Source organism: Caretta caretta, chromosome 5 (assembly GCF_965140235.1).
Source record: "Caretta caretta isolate rCarCar2 chromosome 5, rCarCar1.hap1, whole genome shotgun sequence".
NCBI lineage: Eukaryota > Metazoa > Chordata > Testudines > Cheloniidae > Caretta > Caretta caretta.
In genome coordinates, this window is record NC_134210.1 from 11,154,475 (window position 1) to 11,179,829 (window position 25,355).

A 25,355-nucleotide genomic window follows, 5' to 3' on the forward strand; every position below is an offset into this window, starting at 1 on the left:
TTGAAACAAAATGAGAAAGCTGAAATGATTGATTTCAACATTTTCCCCTCTAAGATGGACAGATTCCCAGAAAACATTTCAAAATGTTTCAACATCACTTTGAAATATTGCAAAATGGGAGGGATAGCTCAGTGGTTTGAGCATTGGCCTGCTGAACTCAGGGTTGTGAGCTCAATCCTTGAGGGGACCATTTAGGGATCTGGGGCAAAAATTGGGGATTGATCCTGCTTTGAGCAGAGGGTTGGACTAGATGACTTCCTGAGGTCCCTTCCAACCCTGAGATTCTATGATTCTATTCTAAGATATTTCAGTCAATGAAACTGCATTTTCCACCTGAAAACTGCTCAGTCAAAAAAAATTGCAACCAGCTTTAAATATGGGCTATTGTGTAGTCATAATACTTCTCAGATCTGTGCCTTCCCATATACTTGTGGCTGCATGCACAGTACATATACTGCATACCTCCCTAGCACAGGGATAAATAGCAGTGTAGATGGTGAGGCACTGGTTAGGTGAATAGATATAGAGACACACCTGAGCCCTGTGGGTATGTACCCTGTATGCTCTCAACACACTTAAGTTCAACCTGGACCAGAGAGATCTGGTAGAGCGAAGAATACCCACCTCATTATTAGCCTGTCTACTTCTGCTCCTAGTCCAGCTGTGAGACCAGACAATATATATGTACATGCCCTTCCCCAGTGTTCTTCTGCTTGCTAAAGAAATTCCTGTGTTCTTATGTAAATAGGGATTGGGAATTCATGCTATTCAATATGGTTAAGGGAAGGCTGTGAGACACATCATTTTTTAGAAACTTTGATTGCAAGGTTCAGGAGCACACAAATGATGAGTATGACGTACAACAAGGTAATATAGCATGAAGATTATAGGAGAACATGGTTGTTTTCAGCTCAGATAGCAGCTACTCATTCAGATCATGCATATTTCATCTAAATTTATTATGTAGAATAAAAATGGTGCGAACACTGCATAGCATAGCATAATTCTCGGTCTCATTCATTACAATAAAGTAGTTTTGTCATTTCTCTAATACAAAAAGTACAGAAAAAATAAAACAAATTGATATTATGGACCTAAATGACTTACTGTAAGTAGTTTGGTAACATTGCCTTTGTGCATGTTTTGAAGCACCTTTAGGGTCCATATTTCAAAGCAGATTCATGGTGAACATTATCGGCTTTTCATAGGCAGCGTTTATTTTAGATTTGAGCAAAGGACAAATTCAATTATGGGTATGTGGATTAATGATATTTTCCAGTGCCATGCACTGCATGATAAGCACATAATCAAAGGAATTCTACACCAGTCAGTACTATCAAATACAGTTTTTAGTTCACTAATTCCAAATGTTGCTGTTGGACAACAATATTATCCTTTTAAAAATATTGCTTAGCTTTGTGGATCTCTGTTCTTTAGAAATTAAGAGGAAAGGGATATTTCCATATACTGCCTCACCATGTAGAGAGAAGAACATAATAATAGCCATACTGGGTCAGACCAGTGGTTCATCTAACCTGTCTTCCAAAGTGGCCAATGCCAGGTGCTTCAGAGGGAATCAACAGAACAGATAATCATCAAGTGATCCATCCCCGATCACCCATTCCCAACTTCTGGCAAACAGAGGCTAGAGACACACAGAATAATCACATTTAATACTAATTCTTAGCACTTTTAATCTACCAAGTGCTTTAACAATGTTATTTAATTGACCCTCACAATAGTTCTCAGAGATTGGTCAGTACATATTATGTACCCATTTTACAGCTGTGGTTGAGTGACTTCCCACTCATCACAGAATGAATTAGTCGTCAGAACCAAGGTTATAATTCAGGAATACCTGGGTCCAATCTTATTCTCAGGCCAGTAAATGCCTCAAATTCGGGCATTGAGTCTGTCTGGCAGCATTTAACATTTTTGTACCAAGTTCCCATATTGCCCCTTGTGGTAGAGAAGAGACAGGACTTGGTGTAACGGGTATATAAAAGGGGATTCTTCAGTAAGGCTACAGGACCATGTAATGGTCTCTCTTTCTCTAGCTTGTAAGGATCGTGCTTCCTAATGTCATTACAAGATCTCAGGTTTTTTCCCCATTCCACATTGAAATGAACTCAAATTATTTTGAAGTTTTTCTTGGAAATACAGTGAGACTCCCACTCACAAATAGCCCTGTGCTTAAGACACTCACCTGCGATGTAGTAGATCCAGGCTCAAGTCCTTTTTCTGCCTGATTCAGGCCAGGGACTTGAACTTGTGTTTCTCTCATAGTTGCTGGGTGACCTAACCACCATGTTATTGGTTAACCTGGGGTGGGTGTGGGAGCTCTCTCTCAGCGCTGCTCCACTTTGCATAAATAATTAAATATTAATTGGGCCAGCAAAAAAGACTAGCTCTGTAGCCTGGTCATTAGGGCACTCTCTTGGGATGTGGGAGCTACAGGAACTTACACCATTCTATTGAAAAATTCCTGACCAGCTGTTCTATCGACTATGTTCTTGTGACATACCCTGAGTACATTCTAGATTAGAGGGTTGCTGTGTTACCCCTGCCTTCTAAGTTGGGGTGCCCTTTACATGGCTTTCCTGCTGTGGCCTCCAGTATGTCACTCCCAGCTATGTCCGTGTGCACTTGCAACCTGCTAGTCATACCCAGGCTCTTATCAGCCTGAGCTATACTGCAGGCCCAGCACACTCCCAGTGCCAGATTTGCCCCCAGAAATGTATATCTTACACTGCCCAGCCCTCTCCTGGACAATACAAGCTCATGTAATGTCCATCATTTTATTAATAGAAATGATATGCACAAATCTTGTTTGGATTTTCCCAAACACTTCAGTTCAAACACACTGGGTAAAATAAAGCAATAAAACAAGTTCATTAACTACAAAGAGCTAGATTTTAAGAGAATACAAGTAATAAAGCTTAAAAGCCAGAAAGGGTTACTAGAAAAATAAGGATAAAACTCAACTAATGCCTATCCTAAAAAACTATGATAAATTCAAAGCTAAGTTTTTTAGTCTTACTAGGATCCCTTCTTCTGTGTAATGGCTGCTTCTTTTGTTCTTTCTTCTGCAGTGAATCAATGGACAGACAGAGAGAGAGAGAGAGAGAGAGAGAGAGAGGAGGGGCTCCCCTTTCTTTTTATAGTCCTCTCCCTTCTTTGAGAAGCGTCTCCAGCTGGGAGCATGGCAACAGGCAGACTGTGTGATTGGGAACTCCATGCTGTTTCTTTTCTGACATGTAGATTTTTCACCCATGACCCTTTTCCTGCCAATGAATAGCCACTTAGAAACGTATTGCCCTTGTTTACACCTGTCTGAGGTGTCAGCTTGCCCTTTGTCCCTGTGGAAATGGCTTGGCTACTTCCCAGACTTGGAACATGATTAACGCCATATAGTGCAATCTTATAACTTTACATACAACGTTGACACACATATTTTATCAGGACAATAATGACCAGCAAATTATGAGTGTTCAAATGATACCTCACAAGGCACACTTTGTACAAAGATTATTACAATAGTATACCAGGGAAGAATACAGGGGTCCAGTCTGTCACAGTAGTAGTTACATTTTCTGGAATTCATTATAATTATGCTAAGAATACTCACTCAAAGATCTGCCTCTGTTACAATGCATTGTGAAGTACATCTGCATGGAAGGCAAACAGGTTCTCCTGGGATGGGAGAGGCCTAGGAGTCTGGCCTTTAAATGACACATTTTTTTATTGCAAATGAATCCGAACATGAAAAGTTTCCATTAGAACTCTTCACTCTCTGTGACTTTGGGTGGGCAAAAGTCTGTTTCCTCTCAGTAAAGAATACTTTGATAAGATTATTCAAGGGATTGTCATTTGGCCACTGAAAGCTGCCAGACTCTGATACCTGGCAGAAGTTTGTTTCTGGCTTTGTTGCATTTTTACAGTTTTAATCAGAGATGGGTGAACTTTTGTTTGTGACATTTCAGATCTGCCCTAGTTTTGAGATCTGGAAGTTTCCACTGATCATCTAAGGACCAGTTGTGCATTGAGTTCAACCCTGTAACACTGACTGTGAGAAGAGAGTTGGCTTTAACATTAAGCACATTAAGTTACATTCCTTCCCCACCTCTCCTTTCACTTGCAGATTGTAATGCATTGGATAAATGGCTTGAGAAAGTAGCAGAAAAGCAACCACAATCCAACAAAGAGGAGCAGCTTTAGGATGTAGGAACCAAAAGGTTTGACTGCCAGTCTCTGTCCTACAAGGAGACTGGCATGTCAGGAACAGAAGCCAGTGATATTTTGGTACCTATTAAAAGAGACAGGACATAATACCTTGGGGACTTGTGTAGACCTTTAGAGTTGATTCAAAGTAGATGTAGTGCCAAATTCAGAGGCGACATAGTGTGAGATTCAGAGGCGACATAGTGTGAGTCGCATGTCAGAGTAAATCACCATCAGTTGCCGTAAATCAGCATAAGTCGATGTGAGGGTGTGTTTAGTGCACTCACTGAGGAGTCAGTAGGGGTCATGGTACAGCAAGAAAAGGAGGCAATAGGGGGTGTATAACAGCAGGAGCAGCTTTAACTTATTTCATTTTACATAGTCCTGTTGGCGGCTTCTCTTGCTGCAGCTTCACATTTCCACCCTCCCCCCCACACCCCCCCAGAACATTATAGTGACACAGACTCACCCCATGCTGATTTACTATTCTATAACTTTCACCATCACTTAATATCACCTCTTGATTTTAGCCTGGAATAACTATCTCTTGTCATGCATGGATTTCCTGCTTCACATTTCTTTTCTTCTCCGTGTATATCCATTGAACTGTACAATTCTAAGGAATTTATTAGAGGAAAGTGTGGCCCCCAAAGCAGCACTACTGCCCTGGAGATTGGGGCAAAATAATAATAATTAATTTAAAAAAAGTTCATAGCTACTATCCTAGCTGTTAAATTTTGTCCTGTACATCTGAAAGGAAAATTGAGTGTAAAATACTGCATATCTGCCCTGCACACACATACTTTAAATGCAGACTTATACAGGCTCCTCTGTCCATTCATTAATGTCTGCCTTGGAAGTTTCATTCACACCATCCCAGAGGCAATCTCATTTGGAGGGCATCACAGTAAAGGAATCAATAATGCTATTGATATCTGTGAAATACTTCTTATTTGTTTCCTTAAAACCAATTGTGTTTTCAGAATCATGTGAAAATATTTACAGCATCTGTCAGAGAAAATAGATGGCAATATCTGTGATTGTCTTCAGGACTACATTAAATCTTGGCTGGCTAGAAATGCTTGGCTGGCTAGAAAACAACAGAACTGCAGAAGCCATTCTATTAACGTTGGGATGAATAAGTGTGTCTGATTCTTAATTAGTTTAATTCACTTTGGAAATGGATTAGGTTCATTTGGAATAAAGCGCTCTTATTCTGGAATAAGAGCATCCACACATGGAATTAATCAAGAACAGTTAATCTACTTTAAATTTGCACCCTACCTCAATCGGATTAATTTTTATATGTAGACAAGTCCTTGGAGTGCCCTTCCTTGTATAGTAAACAAAAAAAGGAAAATTATAAACAAACTGTAGCAAGGTCTTCCATAACATGTGATTATTTGAGCAGCTGGAATGAAACCAAGGATGCATTCTCCACCAAGAGCAAGTAAGACTTTTTAAGGTTTTGAGAAATGAGGGAGTAGATGCTGTGTTGATTGGTAATGGACTGAAGACCTTTAATCACTTGATTACTATTTTGAACCTAGCTCAAATCACTAATGATTGAGAGCTGTTTTCATCTGACAGGTTGGCACTATTAGAAAAAACAAGTGAATGAGAGAGAGAGAAAGAGAGAGAGGAGTAATCCCACAGTATTCTTGTCAGCAAGTTAAAGAAGTATGGGCTGGATGACTGCACTATAAGGTGGGTAGAAAGTTGGCTAGATTGTCGGGCTCAACGGGTAGTGATCAATGGCTCCATGTCTAGTTGGCAGCCGGTGTCACATGGAGTGCCCCAGGGGTCGGTCCTGGGACTGGTTTTGTTCAATATCTTCATAAATGACCTGGAGGATGGTGTGGATTGCACTCTCAGCAAATTTGCAGATGATACTAAACTGGGAGGAGTGGTAGATACGCTGGAGGGCAGGGATAGGATACAGAGGGACCTAGACAAATTGGAGGATTGTGCCAAAAGAAATCTGATGAAGTTCAATAAGGATAAGTGCAGGGTCCTGCACTTAGGACGGAAGAACCCAATGCACAGCTACAGACTAGGGACCGAATGGCTAGGCAGCAGTTCTGCGGAAAAGGACCTAGGGGTGACAGTGGACGAGAAGCTAGATATGAGTCAGCAGTGTACCCTTGTTGCCAAGAAGGCCAATGGCATTTTGGGATGTATAAGTAGGGGCATAGCGAGCAGATCGAGGGACGTGATTGTCCCCCTCTATTTGACATTGGTGAGGCCTCATCTGGAGTACTGTGTCCAGTTTTGGGCCCCACACTACAAGAAGGATGTGGATAAATTGGAAAGAGTCCAGCAGATGGCAAGAAAAATGTTTAGGGGACTGGAACACATGAGTTATGAGGAGAGGCTGAGGGAACTGGGATTGTTTAGTCTGCGGAAGAGAAGAATGAGGGGGGATTTGATAGCTGCTTTCAACTACCTGAGAGGTGGTTCCAGAGAGGATGGTTCTAGACTATTCTCAGTGGTAGAAGAGGACAGGACAAGGAGTAATGGTCTCAAGTTGCAGTGGGGGAGGTTTAGGTTGGATATTAGGAAAAACTTTTTCACTAGGAGGGTGGTGAAACACTGGAATGTGTTGCCTAGGGAGGTGGTGGAATCTCCTTCCTTAGAAGTTTTTAAGGTCAGGCTTGACAAAGCCCTGGCTGGGATGATTTAATTGGGGATGGGTCCTGCTTTTGAGCAGGGGGTTGGACTAGATGACCTCCTGAGGTCCCTTCCAACCCTGATATTCTATGATTCTATGATTCTATGAGTGGATGGGCATAAAAACTCAACTACTCTCTCATCTGCCAGCAGAACTCCTTCCAAGGTACAGTTAATACACATTCGCCAGTAGTTCAGGGAATCTTAAATTAGCATTGACTCTGCTTGAACTGTATCCTTTCTGTGGCTAAATGGAAAGGGAAAGTTTAATCAGCACAAGAGGTTCCATCCCAGAATATCCCTGGCAGACATTGTGACTCAGAGATGTACTTCTGAGTCACAGTTTCCTTCCAAAGGGTAACCATTTACTTCTGGCAAGTTAGTAGGGAGAATAGAGCAAGATTCCACTGCTACTCCCTTTCCACCTTCTCTGGATAAGGAGTAAAGGGTATGCATCCCTGTTTATTGTGGATGAACAGCATGGAATAAGGATCTAGCTGGGAAGAGTATGGTATATAAAAAAAGCCTTTCGTAAAACAAATCTACCCCAGTGTTATTTTGGGGGTAGTGACTTGGGAGAGGGAATATTGGTTATCTGGTGAAGGTGTAAAAACAAAGACCAAGAACAAAACAATTGAGTCTATTGAAAACATACAGTGGTAGAATATTTGCGTTAGGATGGGATGAATGAAAGCAGCAGTTTATTCTTGTCTTACATACATGGCACAACATACAGAGCTGGCACAAAAAACTTACAAAACCTCATACACCATGCTTCCTCCCAAATAACTCCTATCAAGTTACAACAGCATAAGAAATCAGTTATTTAGTTACAACAGATCTTCAGACATGGATAACCTCCCATTCAGATTTTTTTTGTAAGCTACTTAGACAAACATTATTTTACATGTTTAATATAGTACAGTATCCTTAACAGAGTTCAAGATATTCACATTGAGAATTGAATACTTTATAAAATGGCAAAATTTCTCATTTCAGGGCAGGATCACTTTTACTCCTGCCACGTCTGGTTTACGAATGGGTCACAAGTCATTTTTACTCAACTTTCCAAGCTAATCATTGCTTCAAATTAAAAACAAAAATCCTATTTACAATTTTTCCAGTGTAATAAAAAGATATTTGCGTCCTACCTCCCCATTTTCCCTCCCCTGCAACAGCTGTCATTTATCTGGTAGAAATATTAACCTTTAGGCTGGTATAGAAACTTTAAGACACCCTCCTGACAACATCACATTGGATGGAAAAATGAAAGATGGCCACAACCCATGGCTGATTTTTTTAACAAAAAACAAAACAGAAACTTAATTTATTTATTTTACTGAATGAAAGGCTTTGTATCCACTAGGAACTTATGCTAAATCTCATCATTTGATCACTTTAACAGAGATGATGCACCACCTGTGAGCCAGACTATAATAACTTTACCCTTGTTTTAGTTGTACCTTATATTACATAACACCCCATTGACTTCACTGGAATTACTTGTGTAACATTTTTTTTTGACATTAGTAAGGATATTGCAGTCTGGCTCTATAATACTACTATCTTTGGGCTAGATTCTATCACCCTTAATTATACTGAATAGTTACTTACTCCATAAACAGTCCCATTGATGGGACTATTTATGATTAAGATACTACTGTATGGTCTTGATCCAAAGACCACTAAGTCAATGGAATTTTTTCTTTTGACTTAGTGGGCATTGGCTCAGGCCCTGTTTGTATAAGGTTAGCAAACGTTAGCCCCGAAGTAGATAATCCATGTCTAAACAAACAAAAAGTTTCTATTCTTTTGTACAAGCTATATGATTTTTTTTACACTAAGTGTTGTCATTAAAAGCATGTTGTTTTGAAAATGCATTTTTATAGAACTTTATAAACATTGAGATATCAAACACATTCTCAAAGCTGGATAAAGTACTGCCACAAAACCTGAAAGAACCTAAATAGAATTCTTCCAGTAGTATTTTTCTTTCTTTCTTGCATATTTAACATTCCAGCCTCCTCCACTTGTCATTTTATGGCCAAATTATGGTCCCAGTGAAGCCAGCAAAACTCCTATAGACTTCAAGGATTTGGCCTTCACTGACAGTCTAATACAATACGAATTGTTAAAATGTTTTCATCATTGGCCCTATTCTGCCACTGTTCTTCACACTGAGTAATACCTTAATTCATAAGCAGTCTCATTCATTTCAGTGGCATTACTTGTGAAGGAGGAGGTACTCAGTCTGAGCAAGGGTATCAGAAACTGACCCTGAATTTTTTAATCCTTATTTCCACCACTAACAGTTCTTTAAAAATTATTCTTCTTTACAAAGCTTGTCATTCAAAAGGATCATGGGACAAATATTTGCAGACAACACTGTATAAGAAATCAATGTACCCAGTGTAAACATAAATAAGATTCACAGGGCTCAAATGTTTTATTTATATACTTGTGTACTTTGTGTTACACTTATTCCCCCAATCTGGCATTGTGATCACAGTTTAAATCACTTGGTACACACATGTGGCATACTACAGTGAAATCATGTTACTTCCCTCTCCTTTCCCATTTTTTAATACAATCAGCCATGGGCACATGAAAATGATTTAAATGAAATGCTACTTTAAAATTGTTCATCTAAGATGATTTAGCATGTGTTACAATACTAGTTTGGGCCTCAATCCTATACATATCTGTTTCATTTTATACTCTGTAAGTAGTCTTATTGATTTCATCGGGACTACTCACAGTGCATAAAGTTAAACACACATGTATGTTTTAATGGGATTGGGGCTTTGATTTCTGCCATACAATACAATTTGTGGGGGGGCGGGTTATTTTGGGGTTTGGGTTTTTTTCTGAGTGAAGCAAATAGAAAAAAACATGGAGACAAGTTTATTTCAGATATTTCCAATGTTTTTAAAATATAACAAGTGAAAGACCATTCATTGTAATATACTTCACATTTCATTACCTTGGTAAAAATGTTTTACCTTCATTAGAAATGCTCAGTTTGTGTCCTGGGTGTGGGGCAGGTGAGGGGAGGAATTGCAGGCCATACTTAAAACACAAATCCTAACTGTATTGTAACATGTGCACACCTATACCCGAGCCCTTTTTATAAAACTATTAGTTTTAATTCATTTGCTACTTTAAAACATACTTATTTCATCCATTGTAATAATAATAATAATAATAAAAAAACCCCAAACGTAAAAGACTATACAATATTTCACACACATAACAACTATTTGCACTTGATGTGATATGCAAAGCAAGTTGTTGAAAATGTCTTGTATTTTGGTTGATCAAAGTATAAGTACCCTAAACTTATGAAAATTGGTTGAATTTCTATAAGAGAAGATTTCTGATACAATGGTAAACCAAATAAAATACTCTTCCTGCCTCTCACGCATTCCCAATTTTTAGACTTAAAAAAAAAGTCTGTCCCTAGATCTAGCAATATATATTAATGAGGTTATCATTTCTGCATGGAGTAGTAATCTACAGTTTCCAGTGATTTATTCATAACAGATAGACTGCTCTTATTGAAGTTTGCACTGCTTCACAAGTCTATTACTATGTAAACTCCAGCAGAATATGAATATCATATGAAATTATGTCAAGTTTCTATGAATTAGAAAGACCTTTGTTTAATGTGAAAATTTAGTTATCTTCTGTTCTGATAGTTCACTCCAGTTTTAACAAAAAAATGTCTTGTTGTTACAAGCCTGTAATTATGCATCATACAGAAAGAAAATTGCTCCTTGCCTATGGAAATATTTGTTAAGTTCCAACCCATTTCTAGGCTGCTAACCATCACACAGCATATGCCACTTGGCAATTTGTCTCCTAGGATATTCACAAATTTCCTTCCAGTGCTCTCCACTTGTTCCTTCTGCTGAAGCTCCCAGGGTTAACCGGCCAATAATCTCATTCCTGGACCCTCTATCTGAATCCAAAACCAAAAATTCAATGCTGATATCTTCAAGGCCCTCACAAGGAATGTCAAAGACAAACAATTCATTGAATACTGCATTGGGGGTGCATTTCTTCACATGGGTTTTCTTTTTAGAGATTCTCTTCTTAGCATGGTAGAGGTTCACTTTTACATAAGGATCTGCAATGACAAGCAAAAAAAACCCCACAAGACTATTGACTGTTGTCCGACAGCAATTCATGGATCATGTAAATGGTAAAATATATTCTACCAACATAATGACTATATGATGAGGTGTTGCCACAAACAAATAGATGTTGAAAAAAGGTCCCAATTGTAAAACTTTACCCTAAGTGACAACTGCAAGCTTTGTTGTCTTTTATTTTTTAATTAAACTATGAATCTTGAACAACTGAAGCATAACTGATAAATGTTAGATCTGGTTCATTATTACAGCATGAAGGAAAAAATTCTATTTGCCTATTGGCAGAAATGCAAAACTCTCTGTATTTATGTTTAATATGAATTAGTTATTCACACTTATTTGTATAGAATAAGCCACATCTTAATGAGAATTGTGCAAGCAAATATATAGGAGAAAAAAAATCTTTAAGGAATGGTTGAATGGACAGAATGTATTCCATTTTTTTCAAAAAGAAAAGGAGTACTTGTGGCACCTTAGAGACTAACCAATTTATTTGAGCATAAGCTTTTGTGAGCTACAGCTCACTTCATTGGATGCACGAAAGCTTATGCTCAAATAAATTGGTTAGTCTCTAAGGTGCCACAAGTACTCCTTTTCTTTTTGCGAATAGAGACTAACACGGCTGTTACTCTGAAACCTTCCATTTTTTTGTAACTCCAGTGTACTCCAGTGATTTTAATGGGCTTGATTAACTTGACCCCATACAATTTAATTTGGTTATTTTGAACCAGCAACTCCAGATGCGGAGCTGGATTTGTTGGTAGGCTATATACACCCAAGCTTAAGCAAGTTGATGACTGCGTTGCAACATTGCAGCAGCATGAAGTAGCCAATTCAAAAGGTTAAATTTGGTCCATATTTTATTAGTCCTGTTAATTGACCTAACGTGTGTTTTTTAAACAGCTTTCAAGTTTCGCTTGACTCTTCTTCCATTGAATTCATTGAGAGTTCTACCATTGATCAGAACTAAATACAAATCCCATTTAGAGTTGTTGGGCTGAGGACATCAAATTGGAAGAGCTGGATGATGACAAAGTTACTTGTCCATTTGGCCTGATGGTATATTTTGCAGAAATAAAGAAACAAAGATTGTATTGCACATATTCAAGTGCAGTGTGACAGTGACAAAGTGTGTTAAAATGTATTTCCACTTTCATACTATACTTTCATAGTTAGCCAAAACTTTGGGAATAAACCTCAAATATTTAAATAATTAACTGGCCTTTTGAAGCACAAACACCCCAGCATTCTGTATATCAAAATCAATACCCATCAAAGTGCCATATAGTGCTCTTGATCTCCGGCCAAATAAACATTGTTGGTTAACATATCCCAACCATAGACACATCTAAAGTATCCAGTTTGCTTCTCCCATATCTATCAGCAGCCTTTTATACCACTGACCAGGAGGTTTTGTTGAGATGCTGGGGCATCATATAAGTGGTTTATAGAGTCTCCTGAGTGACTCACTTCCTATCTTGCTGAGAAGGTAAAGGTGAGCAGTAAAAGTGAGAGGGGTTCTCCCATGCAGGGAATCACAGGAATCTATTTGTCATGATTGGCATCTGATTACCTGAGAGACCTCCTTTCTCCCTGGCCCATGTTGACACAACAGAGATCAGAAGAGATGCTAAAGGCAAAGATCCCTTTCTGAAGCATCTTCAGCTTTGAACGATGGGGCCTGGAAGTGTACTTAGTAGGCTGACACATCTTTTCCCTTGGGCATTCAGGAGGAGTTGTGTTGAGGGTTGAAGAGGATTTTATTTTATGCTCAGAAGAACAACCCATTGCATTTTATTGTGAAATTAAACCATGACAGGGGGCCCAGTGGTTGGATATGCCCTTACTTATGACTCTCTTCAAATATATATACTATAGTGTCTGTCTGTGTCTGTGTGTATCTACCATTGGCTTCAATGAACGTTCCATAAAAAGAAACAGTAGCATAATAGAGCCATGAAAATAGATTGCAAAACCTGCTTTTCCTTAGTGCATCCCAAGGACACTGCATTACAATGCACAAATATCGTGTTACAAGTGACTTATCTTACATTGCAAATACCATGTAATGAGCCATATTGAGGGCTAATGTGACTTCCCTGGAGCTATGTTGAATTACACCAGCTGAGGGGCTGTCTCAGAAATAAACCCCTGTAAATTACTTATTTACAATAAAACTATAATTCTGCAGTATTTCCCAACAAAATATCCTGCTCATGTCAGAGGAGTCCTACAGAAGAAAAGGGCAAAACTCATTGACTTCACTGGGAAGAGGACTTCTTCCATATTAACTGCTAGGCCACTTAATTTCTGGGCACATACTATATAGGAACAAGCTTATAACATTTGTGACTTGGAATGTAAAGTATTACTTGTCTCTGTGAATAAAGTAAGAGTGAATTGCAGATCATACAGTCCATGAATACATGGGTGATAACAGATGTATCAGAGGCACTATGTTTAACAGATAACAGAGGCACTATGTTTAATCTGTAAACACCCAGGCTCAGTATGGTTTTTACACTTCTGCTTACTCCACAGTCATAAATAAAGACATTACCTGATAATCCTGAAACATCAGCTTTGGGTAGGTGCCTGGCTTTTAAAACAACCACAGTTAGAGTGTTTGTTGTAGACTGGTAACAGAGAGAGATCAGTAATTCTCCACGCCCAGATGACTTCTGAGGAAATGAAAAGAGAACCTTTATGGACAAATATCTTGGCCAATATCTTGGCTATGAATTGGAGTCATTAGTACACTTTTTGAAAATGTCATATGAGACCAGATGTTGGAGCACCTTGGAGTAGCTCTAAAGGAGCTATTTATTATTATTTATTATCATTTATTATTATTAGGAGTAGAATTATTAGTATTATTTATAATCATAGTGCTATGCTGCTTTATGTTACCAGACTTGATCCAGTGTATTCTGGTTACAAAACTTTGTTAATGGTTTAATGAGTCCTTGTTAGTAAACTGATTAGAAAAACAAGGTGAAAGCATAGATTGTCATGGAAGAGACCTATTAGTTCACTTGGTCTATAGTAAGATAAAGATTTAAACTGATTTTGAAACACCTACATCATAGGAAATAAATCTCAGTGAAAAGAAAAGAGTAGAAGCAGGGCTAAGATAGAAAACATCTATCAAACACATGTACTTCACCAAAATCTGCAATGAAATCTTTTGACAAATAAAGACTCGACATTTTATTGAAATGTTGTCCCTAATACGCTCTGGAGGACTACTATTTAAATGGGAGGAAGAGGAAATCAGGGTTCTGCTGCATAATTATTTAATTTGAATTTGCAAGAACAATGGTTCACTTCAAGTAAAGCAAAGAAAAGAAACAGGGACCTAAAAGGCTGAACATCTCTGGTATGTACAGTATCAATGAGATGAGTACAGAGCTGTTGTGCTGCAGGATTAGAACTATCAAACAATGATATTGCTGATCAGAATATTGGCTGGCAGACGTTAATTCAATTTGATGTAATGCTTGATCTTTTGAAAACAATTACATTAACGTCAATACACATGCCAAATCCTCAGAAAGGGCTGGTGGGTACAATTCAGCTGTGATGGTTTTGAAATATGTTTTCATTCTGAACCTGGATAAGAAATACAGGGTGAATTCTGGCTCCACGGAAGCCAACAGGAGTTTTGACAGATTTCAGTGGGGCCAGGATTTTGCCCATATAGCCTTCCTTTTATTAGTAGAGCTGCAGCCTATATTACAATACTTACAATACAGGACAATAATACAAAGGTCAAATAATATGTTTTAAATCAAACAATGTAGTCAACAATATGATTTTGTGACTGGTTTCAAATAAAATATTTTTGATCTTTAAGGGCTTGATCCAAAGCTCATGGCCATCAACTGAAAAATTCCCATTGACTTCAATGAGCTTAGAGTCAAGTCATAATTGCCCATCTTCGATAGAGAACGGGGAAAACAAGCTGTGCATTCTGTTCTTGCCAGCCTGATTAATTTGGGTCAGAGCCTGCTGACCTAACATAAGTGGTCCAATTGAAGTAAATTGGACCAATTGCATAAGAAAATAGGATTTGATCCATTAGCAATTTCTTATAACAAGCTCACTGCACTGATCCCTGAATGCACTTCTATGCTTGTCTCCCCATAATGTCATCATGTAAAGCTTCTTAATGTTTGTTCTGATGAACTCTTTCCCTAGTTTTCTAAGATACTAGTAAAATAATAACATAATAATAAATAATAAAAGCACATTACTTTTTTAAAGATATTTAAAATAGATTACCCTAACATTTCTTTTGATGATCTCCCTGTTCATTAGCATCCTTCCATCAAACAATTCAATTCCTTCAAGTGGAATGAGGACTTCTCCAATGATGTCATCTCTGGAAAACCTGTCAAAGCTCAAGATCATAAAGTGAAGGATTAAATCTTGGACTTGGCTATAGGGGATCCCATAAAATGTGAAGGTTTCATCGAAAGCTGGATCTAAGGTTTTTCTCAGCACTCTGGTTTTCACCTTATGCTTCTTCTCGGGTAAGATTGTCATTTTGATGTAGGGATCAGAAGTCATTGACTGTTCATCCATTGCTGGCAATCCACGTGCTTCTTTGATGTTCACCACAAATGCCTTCTTCTCAAAGTTGTACTCTAAGGAGAAAAAGAGAGTCCCTAGCTTGTCTTGTTTCTCTTCAGAAGACAGTGAAGTGTTGGACTTTAAGCTCTCGGGGGATATTGAATCTTTCTCTCTTTCTGCAAAGTGCTTTGGAGTCAAATTCTCAAGATCTGGAGAGCCCTGGATTTTGGGGGTTGTTTTGGGGAAGTTGCCATTCAAATCTCTCTTTTCCAGATCGAGGTGGAGAGAATTCTTTGGCATCACTGATTTGCTTTTTGCTTCACTTTTGTCATCTGCTCCAAATTTCTTCTTACTGTTAAGGTTCTCGGGATAAATGTCAACCCCCTTCAGCACATGGACAAATTTGTAGGGAGGGGTCTTGTTGGATTTGGAAGATTTACGCTGGCAGCAGATCCAAGCAAAGAGGGAGACTGTGAAGACAAGGCCAAAAGCACTAAAGATCCCAACCACTGTAGGAATTTCATCTGCAAATCAAATTAATAGTAACAAATATATAAACAGCAGTGCTTGAGATAATAATGTGATATATTAGAAAATACACTCAAAAGAGATGGCACTAGCAGCAACCTAGGCAGACTGAAATGCTTTTTCATTATACCCATTGCAAAGGATCTGTTTATATTTCACGCCACCTGCAGGTATAAATGTATAGCCACACAGCAAGAGGGACTCTTCATGTAAGTACTTTTCCATATACAGTGTAGCCAATTATTTTAATGTACTGTTCATTTCTTGTTAACAACAGAGTGATTGGGAGGAAAACAGTCAGACAAAATAATATCATTAATAATTATTCCGAAATAGCTCCTCTCTATGGGAAGTTTCTAAATTCACTTAGAACAACTAAATTGGTATGAACCCATGAGGCAAAAGCATTTTCGTCTCACTCCTGCAGCTTCTGCATTGAGTCTCCGGGATTTTGTTGCTTAAACATAATCTGAAATATTCATTACTTATATATGCCATCTGCATTTTATATTGCTCCCTGGACTGCTCTGTGTATTGAATGAGGTAAATGTTTTGTGTTCTGATCTCATAAGGGGTTAGAGGTATCTCATGAAGATGCTGAGTTTAACAGAAGGGGATGGTATTCACTTTCTTAGGAGGTACTCACCTTCTTGCAGGAGTGAGTCCTTGAAACAATAATTATATATATATAAAGGCTTTTTCCTGTTACCTGAACATTATGCATTCATGTTCAACTCTAAAAACAAGAAAACCCACTGTGTTGCTATCCATTAAGTATTGAACCCATACGACTATTAACCAATGTCACGGAGAATTTAAAAGCAATAGAAGGAGGGTTCTTGTTTATTTTACACTATTTCATTAGATTGTATATTATGACAAAAAACATTAGAGCTAGATTCCTCTCCTGTGTTCATATGCATCATGCATTTGAAAATTACATTTCAAAGGGGAAAACAGTGCAAGTGCTACAATCTCACTTGGAATGTGGATAAAGTGGTTGCATATAGATTTATATCATTAGTATTTCATAAGCATGCAATGAAGGGCCACATCAGCACAACTAACTGGAAATCCAATTTGCCTTATAAGTAACAAGTTTTAACATCCCACAATATACCAGTCAGAGCTAAATCCACATCAGTGTGAGAGTGAGGAACTAATAAAATATTAATGTGATGACATTTTGTATGAATAAGGGTAATTATGGTCTTTATGTAAGAGTGCTGGTTCTTTAACACATGATTAGCAGAACTTTCTGGTTGAGAAAGAGTACAGATGTCATATAGGAATGAGTCTGTTATGTATAGTTAAAAGCTAGGCACATGGAACTAATTTTCACTTACTGTCACATCTCTATTTTTTTTGTAGTGACTGAAAAAATAGCTCTATAAAGAGATATTAGGAAAGAAACTTCCAGAAGCTAAAGGGTTAGGCCTGGCTCTACATTTCTTCCAAGAGTTGAGTCATTTTCCCTTCTACTCTTATTCTGTATCATTCATTATAGTTAAATGTAAGAACTCAATAAAATGATATATATGATCAATAAGTGAATTCATTTTTTTAAAGGTAAGCATGTGGCACTGAGTTTAGACAATTCCTCAGGGTTCAGAAATGGAAAATGTATAAGATGCAATAGGAGAAAACGAGGTAGGTATCATAATTATTAGCACAGCTTAAACCGGTTTTAAGCATCAGTTTGCATTTCTGTAGCACTTTTCATTAGATCACATTTAGACAGACTTTATAAAAGTGTGAATAATAATGTTACATCTACAGCTTCTGGTAGCATTGAATGGACAAAATTGGTACTTAAAATTAATTATCTTAATTAAATCAGTCATCAGGTGAGCAAGATGTCACAAATGTAGTTAGAAAAACCCAGGTGATGGGTCGGGGGGGGGGGGGGGGGAGATGAAATGGTAAATATCATTGCTATACATTTACTTCAATTAGATAACAACCTGTGTTTGTTGCTATTTTCACATGGCAAGTCAATTGTCCAGCCATTCAGAAAAGCCAGATTTCTTTGAAATGCTGTTTATTAATACTAGAGCAGATTCTGATCTCAGTAACACAGATGTACATCTGGATTCACTCTACTTAAATCAAGGGAGTGATTTCAGATTTTCTTTACTATTTACTAGAGTAAATATTTTGTAAAGGATAGTTCAGAAACATTTTCTTTTATAAACTCTAAGTAAAGATACATATGTATTTACACACCTATTTATATGAATGTTTCTGCAAATCCCTTTCTGTAATAAAGTTAATCCTATATTCAACAGAAAAAATGTTGAATTTAAAACTCTCTATTAGTATTATTATCCTTTTATACTAGTATCCACGGCACCTAGATTCATCCAAGGAGTAAGATGTTCATTTAAAATAAGTGGGGATATCACACATTCACTCACCTAGCAACATCAATTAAAAGAGCATATGTATCTGTGGATAAGATTTTATATGCCCCCCTCTTTAAGAAGACAGGGGTGAAAGCTATTCCAAGAGTATATTGAGCAAGGATTTGATCTTTAGCATGGAATATACTTGAACAACGCAACTCTGGGCTATACTATCTTTCCTCGAGATAGAGGAAATAATCAAGGCATCAGTGATACACAAAAAAGGCTTAATGCTTGCCAGCGCCTGGGCTGCAAAAACAACAACAACAAAAAAGAAAATTACACATCTATGAACTTCAAAGACATAAAACAAAACAAAACAAAACAAAAGATGCGAGTGCTCAAAGGATTCCTCTGAAAGAGAAATAAGGAAGCTGAGGAGACAGGTCAGACGAGATTACATGCATACCCTTAGTTACAGCGCGCCCAAGACCATGAAATGGAACGTTCATACAAACGCCCAGCCAGCTCTCGGGCTTCAGGGTGGAAATTGCCTGACATTATAAGTTTGAGAGGGAACTTGCTTACCAAATTCGTCTCTGTTCGCTGAAATCGGAGCCATTTTTTGCTGCGTGCTCTGTCCGAGGTACTGAAAAGCACTTCCTCTCCTTAGCCCAGCTCTTAGCTTGCACAAACCCAGCGGAGCCCTCTTTTCCAGCGTGATGAAAACACAAACATGAAAGATCGGGATGGTTTCGGAGGAGGAGGAGGAGGCTGTAAGGGGGGGAGGGAAGGGAGCTTTTAGACCTTCCCTTTTCACAGTGATTTGCAACCCCCTTCCTGTTTTGGCTCTTCTGAGTAGATCGACTCCGAGACTGAAGACGTGGTTGAAACCCAAATTGACGCAATCCTGACGCTACAGGGCTGAAATCAGCACCTTCCCCCCGCACCCCTCCACCCAACCGCTCCTGGGGATTCAGCACACACTCATCAATTATTTTAACTGCTCTGCTGCAGGAGATTAGCTCACATTCTCAGCCTGTCACAGACAGAGATGCTAATTCCTACAGCCAAACATGCCCTTGTTTAATCCACAGCCCTGTTATGTTTCATTAAGTATTGTTTATTAATTTGATATCCAGGTTGCAATGATGCAGTAGACGATGCAAAGTCTTAGGGTCAAACGACCCAACTCCAATTTCAGGGATGTGTTTTTACTATATTTGATACCATGCACATGATGGATCGGAATCACTAAATGTCTGTGTCTACTGCCCCTTCCCCCTTGGAAGTGCAAGAACATAGTTGTTCCCTTTTCCCGACCTGCCTTCGGGTCTGGGTAAAAGCTCGATCTGCCGGTCAATTTAGAACCTAAGGCTCCCGGATTGTACTGTAAGAAAAAGCCTGATGCTAAAACACCCAGAACTCCCCCTGAATCTGCAACAGTGCTGCAAAACCTGGCACTTGAATCCTGCTGGATCCAACCAACTTTTGGCTCCCATCCCAAATTCTGCTGCATAAATGGAGACCGAGTGAAGATACTCCTGCTGCAACAACACAATCCAGAGACAGATGGATAGTGCTCCAGATCCCTGGATCTTGATCCCGACATTTTTTATCCCCCACCCTGCAAATGCTGCTGCTTAACGACAGTACGAATGCAGCTGCTTCTAACTCCAGCAACATCAATCAATCTGAGAGGCTGCACGAGTCAGTCTGTGGTGCTGATAAGCCCAATTCCACTTCCTAAACAAAGATCATGTTTAGCTGCTCCTGCTGCACTTTAACAATCCTGCCCCTGCCCTCCACGCCACCTCTCCACACACACTGCAGCTGTTCCACAGAAACTCAAATCCAGGATGGGGACTCTACTGGATCTTACCAAATTTTGGCCACAAACTCATAAATGATACTATAAAAATAGACGATAGTGGTGCGTCAACTATACCACCTACAAAAATCTGGACAGCCGCACATGCTGGTGTAAGAATGTGGCAAAAACTGTCATTTGACTCCTCTATTTATTTTGACAGTACAATTTGGGTGTTCAAAGACAGGCAGGATCCAGGTACATCCAGCTTTTGACTTTCCTTCCCTTACTTTTGTTCATGACAACTTTTTAATTTTATTTTGGCCATCTAACATTTAGACTTGTTCAAATGTAAGAGCATGGAAATAATAACATTTGATTTTATACTCCAGAGCAGACTGACAGGCTTCCAACCATGATCAAAATATGCTGGATCTTTAAACAAATTTAACTGGAGAACATATGGATGCTATCCCTGATCCAGTATCAATAGGGCTTTTTTCCCCCCTGATGAAGTCTGGAAGAATCTCTGTTGATATACACAGGGATTACCAAGCACATGGAACTGCCAATTATTAACTGTCAAAGGTTTCCTTCCCTTCTGGTTTCTTAAAAATCATGAAACACAGGAAGGCACCATGTAAAAGGCTGTTACACAGTTTGCAAGTTTTGTAGTGGCCGAGGACCACTTTCATACAATGTCAGGGTTGGAAGAGACCTCAGGAGGTCATCTAGTCCAACCTGCTGCTCAAAGCAGGACCAATCCCCAGTATCTGGCTCAGACCCCTCAAGGATTGAACTCAGAACCCTGGGTTTAACAGGCCAATGCTCAAACCACTGAGCTATCCCTCCCTTTCAGCATTGAGTCTCTTTCCCAGAATGGAAACTCTGGTAAAATGGAGGGGTGGGGACGGGCAAGAAAGAGTTGGTTTTTTTTACAAAGTACAAGGTAGTTCAGCCATTTTCCTTCCTGCCTCCCCCCCCCTTTTAAATTAACAAAATGTGTCCTTTTTATGGATTATCAATATTATTATTTGACATTAATATTCTGGGAATGCCTAGAGACCAATCAAGTTGAGGCCCCATTGTGTTGAATACTATATAAAAATATAGTAAATTACAAGTCTCTACCATTATTTTTATCTCAGGTTTGTACATATATGGCTCATCCAAACATGAAAGAAGGTGTTTCTTTCACTGCCCTCACTCCCATCCTTTAGGAATAGCTAGTTTTCAAGGAGATTATGATGATTAGATAGACTGCTATTTTACATATATAAAGAATCAACTCTTTATTCCCAGAGTACACCACTTCTATGACATGGCAAAAAAGCAACACTTACATCAATCATTATCCTTCTATAGTTAATTATATGGCTCCATTTAGTACAGTATATGTGTCACAGAAAATACCTAAGAAGCAGGTTGAGCATTGGGATGCTGGCAAACCTAGAGACAGATGTGCTGTTTATTCTCTGTGTTGTGCAAGCACCATCTAGTGTACACCTTAGATCCATCAGTGCCTGAGGAATAGCACACATATAAAGAAAAGGAGTACTTGTGGCACCTTAGAGACTAACCAATTTATTTGAGCATGAGCTTTCGTGAGCTACAGCTCACTTCAGCTCATGCTCAAATAAATTGGTTAGTCTCTAAGGTGCCACAAGTCCTCCTTTTCTTTTTGCGAATACAGACTAACACGGCTGTTCCTCTGAAACCAAGCACACATATACACACTTATGCAAATATACATAGAACTATGCAGATAGATAATCAGCCTATTTCCATGTTGTATATAAATCAAATGGCAGAAAAATGGTTGCCCCTTCTATTTGTTAACTCCCTTCCTTTCAGCTGAGCCCCACCCAAGTAATGGGTACTTTTTCTCTCCTTGTGGTTGAAGATTCTTAGGAATGCTTTCCTGTCCTGAGAAAACACACTGAAGGTTTCAGCAGAGATTCACATTCTTAGAATACCCTTTTGTAAAAACTAGAGAGAAAGCTCATTGCTCAGTCTGCATTCCCCTCCATTAATTTGATAAGGAAACAGATGATCATGACCTGAGTGCATCAACCCCAGACACATTCAGCACAAAGTCAGGGAGAGCTGTTTGAAACCTTGGCCACTGTACTTACTTAAAATGATTTCCTGTGAAAAATGTACAGTCTAGCTGACTGCATCACAATGAGACTTTCTGTGGATCTAGAAAACAGATCATCAATGCACAGGCATGCGCAGAACACCCTCCAGCTGCTGAGCGAGTAGGGAGTCTGGTTACTAAGCAACAGAGACCATACAGTTCCCAAAACAGATAGGCCTCAAATAAGCATTTTGGGCTGGAAAATAATGGTCTCCCCTTCCCCTCCCCACTTATCAACAAACAGTTACTATGTTTCGGATTAAAAAGAGCTTGTGTGGAGGAGAAAAAGGCCAGGTTTCCTCCTTCAAAAACCAAAAACAATTATTATTTTAAAATATAAAATAAATATATAAAAATAAATAATAAATATCAAATTATTTAAAACAGGGAAACAGCCCTTTTCCATCCCAACAAAATCTTATCCCTGGAGCTACACGCTGATGGTATATCTACACTTGGAGCTTGGGGGTGCGATTCCCAGCTTGCATAGGCATCCCAATGAGGTCCAGGTGGGGTTTGCACTCAGGTTGGCTAGCCTGTGGCACTGCTTGCCACTGACCATGCTTCCACAGCAACAATATTTTTAGAACAGTAGCTCAGTTATGTCTATGCAAGCTGGGAACCACAGACCACAGCTTCAAGTGCAGACACAGCCAGAGGTTCACATGTTCAAATGCGGCCACTAATTGTGTAAGGCTTGATTTTTAGATTCCAGACTTGAGACATTGACTTGATTTGGTCCTGAAAGTGCTTGTTCAGCATATCTGAAAATCAGGCCAAAAAGCCAAGATTTTTAAATGTAGTAACCTAAGTTAGACCACATAAATAAGTGGCCACATTTTCAAGAATGCTGAGAACCCAGAAACCCCCACTGACTTCAAAAGAACCTTCCTAGCACTTCTGAAAATCAGGCCACTAATTTGGAAGTCTAAATATCTAGTGGTTAAATCACTAGACTAGGACTTGGGAGTGCTGATTCCAATTCCCTGCTCTGCCACAGACTTCCTGTGGGACATTGGACAAGACACATAATCTATCTGTGCCTTACCTCCCTATCTGTAAAATGGGAATAATAGCACTTCTCCACCTCACAGGAATATTCTGAGGATAAATACATTAACAAGTGGGAGGTGTTTAGATACTGTGGTGATGAAGGTTACATAAATACCTAAGATAGACAGATAGCATGGATTTAGGAGCCTACATTCCTGTCTCTGAAAAAAATCAGCCTTGGTGTAAATTTGAAGCTTTATTTGTGGAAAAATATGGCCCTAGATATTTTCCCAGTATCAAGATTCTGAAGGTACAATGACTTCCTGCCTACCAGCTATTTCAGGAAAAATACATATATGCAACTTACATGCAAATACCATATAAGTAACATATGGTATGATATTGACTGTGTCTGAGACATTTTGACTAGAGTTAGTTGGAAAAATGTTTTGTTTTGTTTTTCTGTGGAAAATGTTTACTTCTTGGCAAAAATTGAAAACTTTTTTTTCAGACATATACTGAACATTTTTGACTGAAAAACAAACAAACAACACCTTAATTTAGAAATATCACGGCAATGCCTCATGGAAGCTGTAGTTTAGAGGTGTCCATTCTGTTCTTTGTGCTGGGCTCCCTGGTTGAACTACATCTCCCATGATGCAGCATGGTCTCCTCTCTCACTGAGCCATTTTGGTTTATCATGTGTGGCCTTGGCAACAGTACATATGGGGAAATGTAGTCTGGCTGGAGAAACTTTAGGGGAGAATGGGGAAATGAAGCAATAAAATTACAACTTCCAGGAGGCATTGTGGAGGCATTTCCAAACTTAATTTTTTGGGGCTTTTGGCCAAATGTTTTCAGTCTTCTGTCAAAAAAAAAAAAGTTTCAGTTTTAAGGTGTTAGTTTTTCATTACAAAGTTTAAATTTTACACAGACAGCAGACACAGTTTGTGGGGGAAAAAACAATTTTCCATTGATAGTTTTGACAGAAATTATTTAACCAGTCCTCATTTTGACCTATATGCAAGTTGCCCTTTCATGTATTATGCTCCATACATATAAGCAACATATTAAAACATAACAGTGTTTATGTAGATGGGAGACATGCAAATGTGTCATTTTCATACACAATATACTATTTGTCAGAAGCATATGAATGTAACTATCAGTGCCAGGTGCACAAGAGCAGTACTGGGCAGAGCCGGGGAGGAAGGTGGCCCAATAGGTGGCTTTCACCATCTTTCCCCCCACATTCCCACAATCTTGGAGGCTGCTGGAAATTGAACCAGCCTTTGGTGCAAGTTAGAGCAGTCTTAGCACTGTTGTAACTATCACCAGTGGATAATGGCTTACCAGTCACATGTTATCAGCTAGGATTACCAGGGTGCATTTATTCTCTGGTTCCTCCCCTTCTCACACTTGACACACCCCTTCCCTTCTCCTAGCCTGCTCCATAATGCCCACCATACCAGAAAACCAGAAGCCCACTCTACCTCAAATGAGAATTATCCTAGAAGAACCCTCATGTGCTCCCATAGGACAGCTATAAATCCCCTTTGTGTCAGGAGACTTAGTGGACACTCAGTATCTGGCACACAGTCTTGTGTTCCAAACTGACAAGCTCCTATTACTCAGGCTACAAGAGACAGGTCTATCTTTTTGTGTCCTGAGTTCCTGCTGACGTCAATGAATTCTTGAGTGGCTGCAAAATCCTGACACTGGAAGTGTCTCTCTCCCTCTTCTTTCTATTTGTGGTATTTTGCACAATCATTTGCTAAATATATTATGGCGTGTTCTTTACCTCCCTCTTGAGCTTTATGACCTTAATGCCATTTCATGCTGTGGAGGCAGAGAAGAGAAGGGAAAAAGGAAAGCTGTCTGTGGTGAATAAGGCATTTCCAACAATTGATTTTAAAGTG

The 25,355-nt window shown here is 38.9% G+C and overlaps 1 protein-coding gene across 2 annotated transcripts; it reads right to left on the reverse strand.

Moving 5' to 3' along the window:
• Positions 1-7,558: 7,558 nt before the first annotated feature.
• Positions 7,559-19,416, reverse strand: SYT4 (synaptotagmin 4). Of its 2 annotated transcripts, none has more exons than XM_048851002.2 (4): positions 19,082-19,416; positions 15,330-16,090; positions 13,606-13,726; positions 7,559-11,020 (listed from the first exon to the last, which is right to left on the reverse strand). In XM_048851002.2, exons 1-4 carry the CDS (start codon positions 19,113-19,115, stop codon positions 10,713-10,715), a joined length of 1,224 nt encoding a protein of 407 aa, XP_048706959.1. In that variant the 5' UTR covers positions 19,116-19,416; the 3' UTR covers positions 7,559-10,712. The 2 variants fall into 2 exon arrangements, with proteins under 2 accessions (XP_048706959.1, XP_048706958.1); XM_048851001.2 differs by having other exon boundaries at positions 15,330-16,144; positions 19,082-19,411.
• Positions 19,417-25,355: the final 5,939 nt, after the last annotated feature.

Coding starts and splice junctions, on each gene's coding strand:
- SYT4 (XM_048851001.2), bottom strand. CDS start 19,115: ATGGCTCCGATTTCAGCGAACAGAGACGAATTTG. Junction 13,727..15,329: donor TCATCAAAAGAAATGTTAGG/GTAATCTATTTT, acceptor TCATTTCCTCAG/AAGTCATCTGGGCGTGGAGA. Junction 11,021..13,605: donor TGATGTTTCAGGATTATCAG/GTAATGTCTTTA, acceptor TTGTCATTGCAG/ATCCTTATGTAAAAGTGAAC.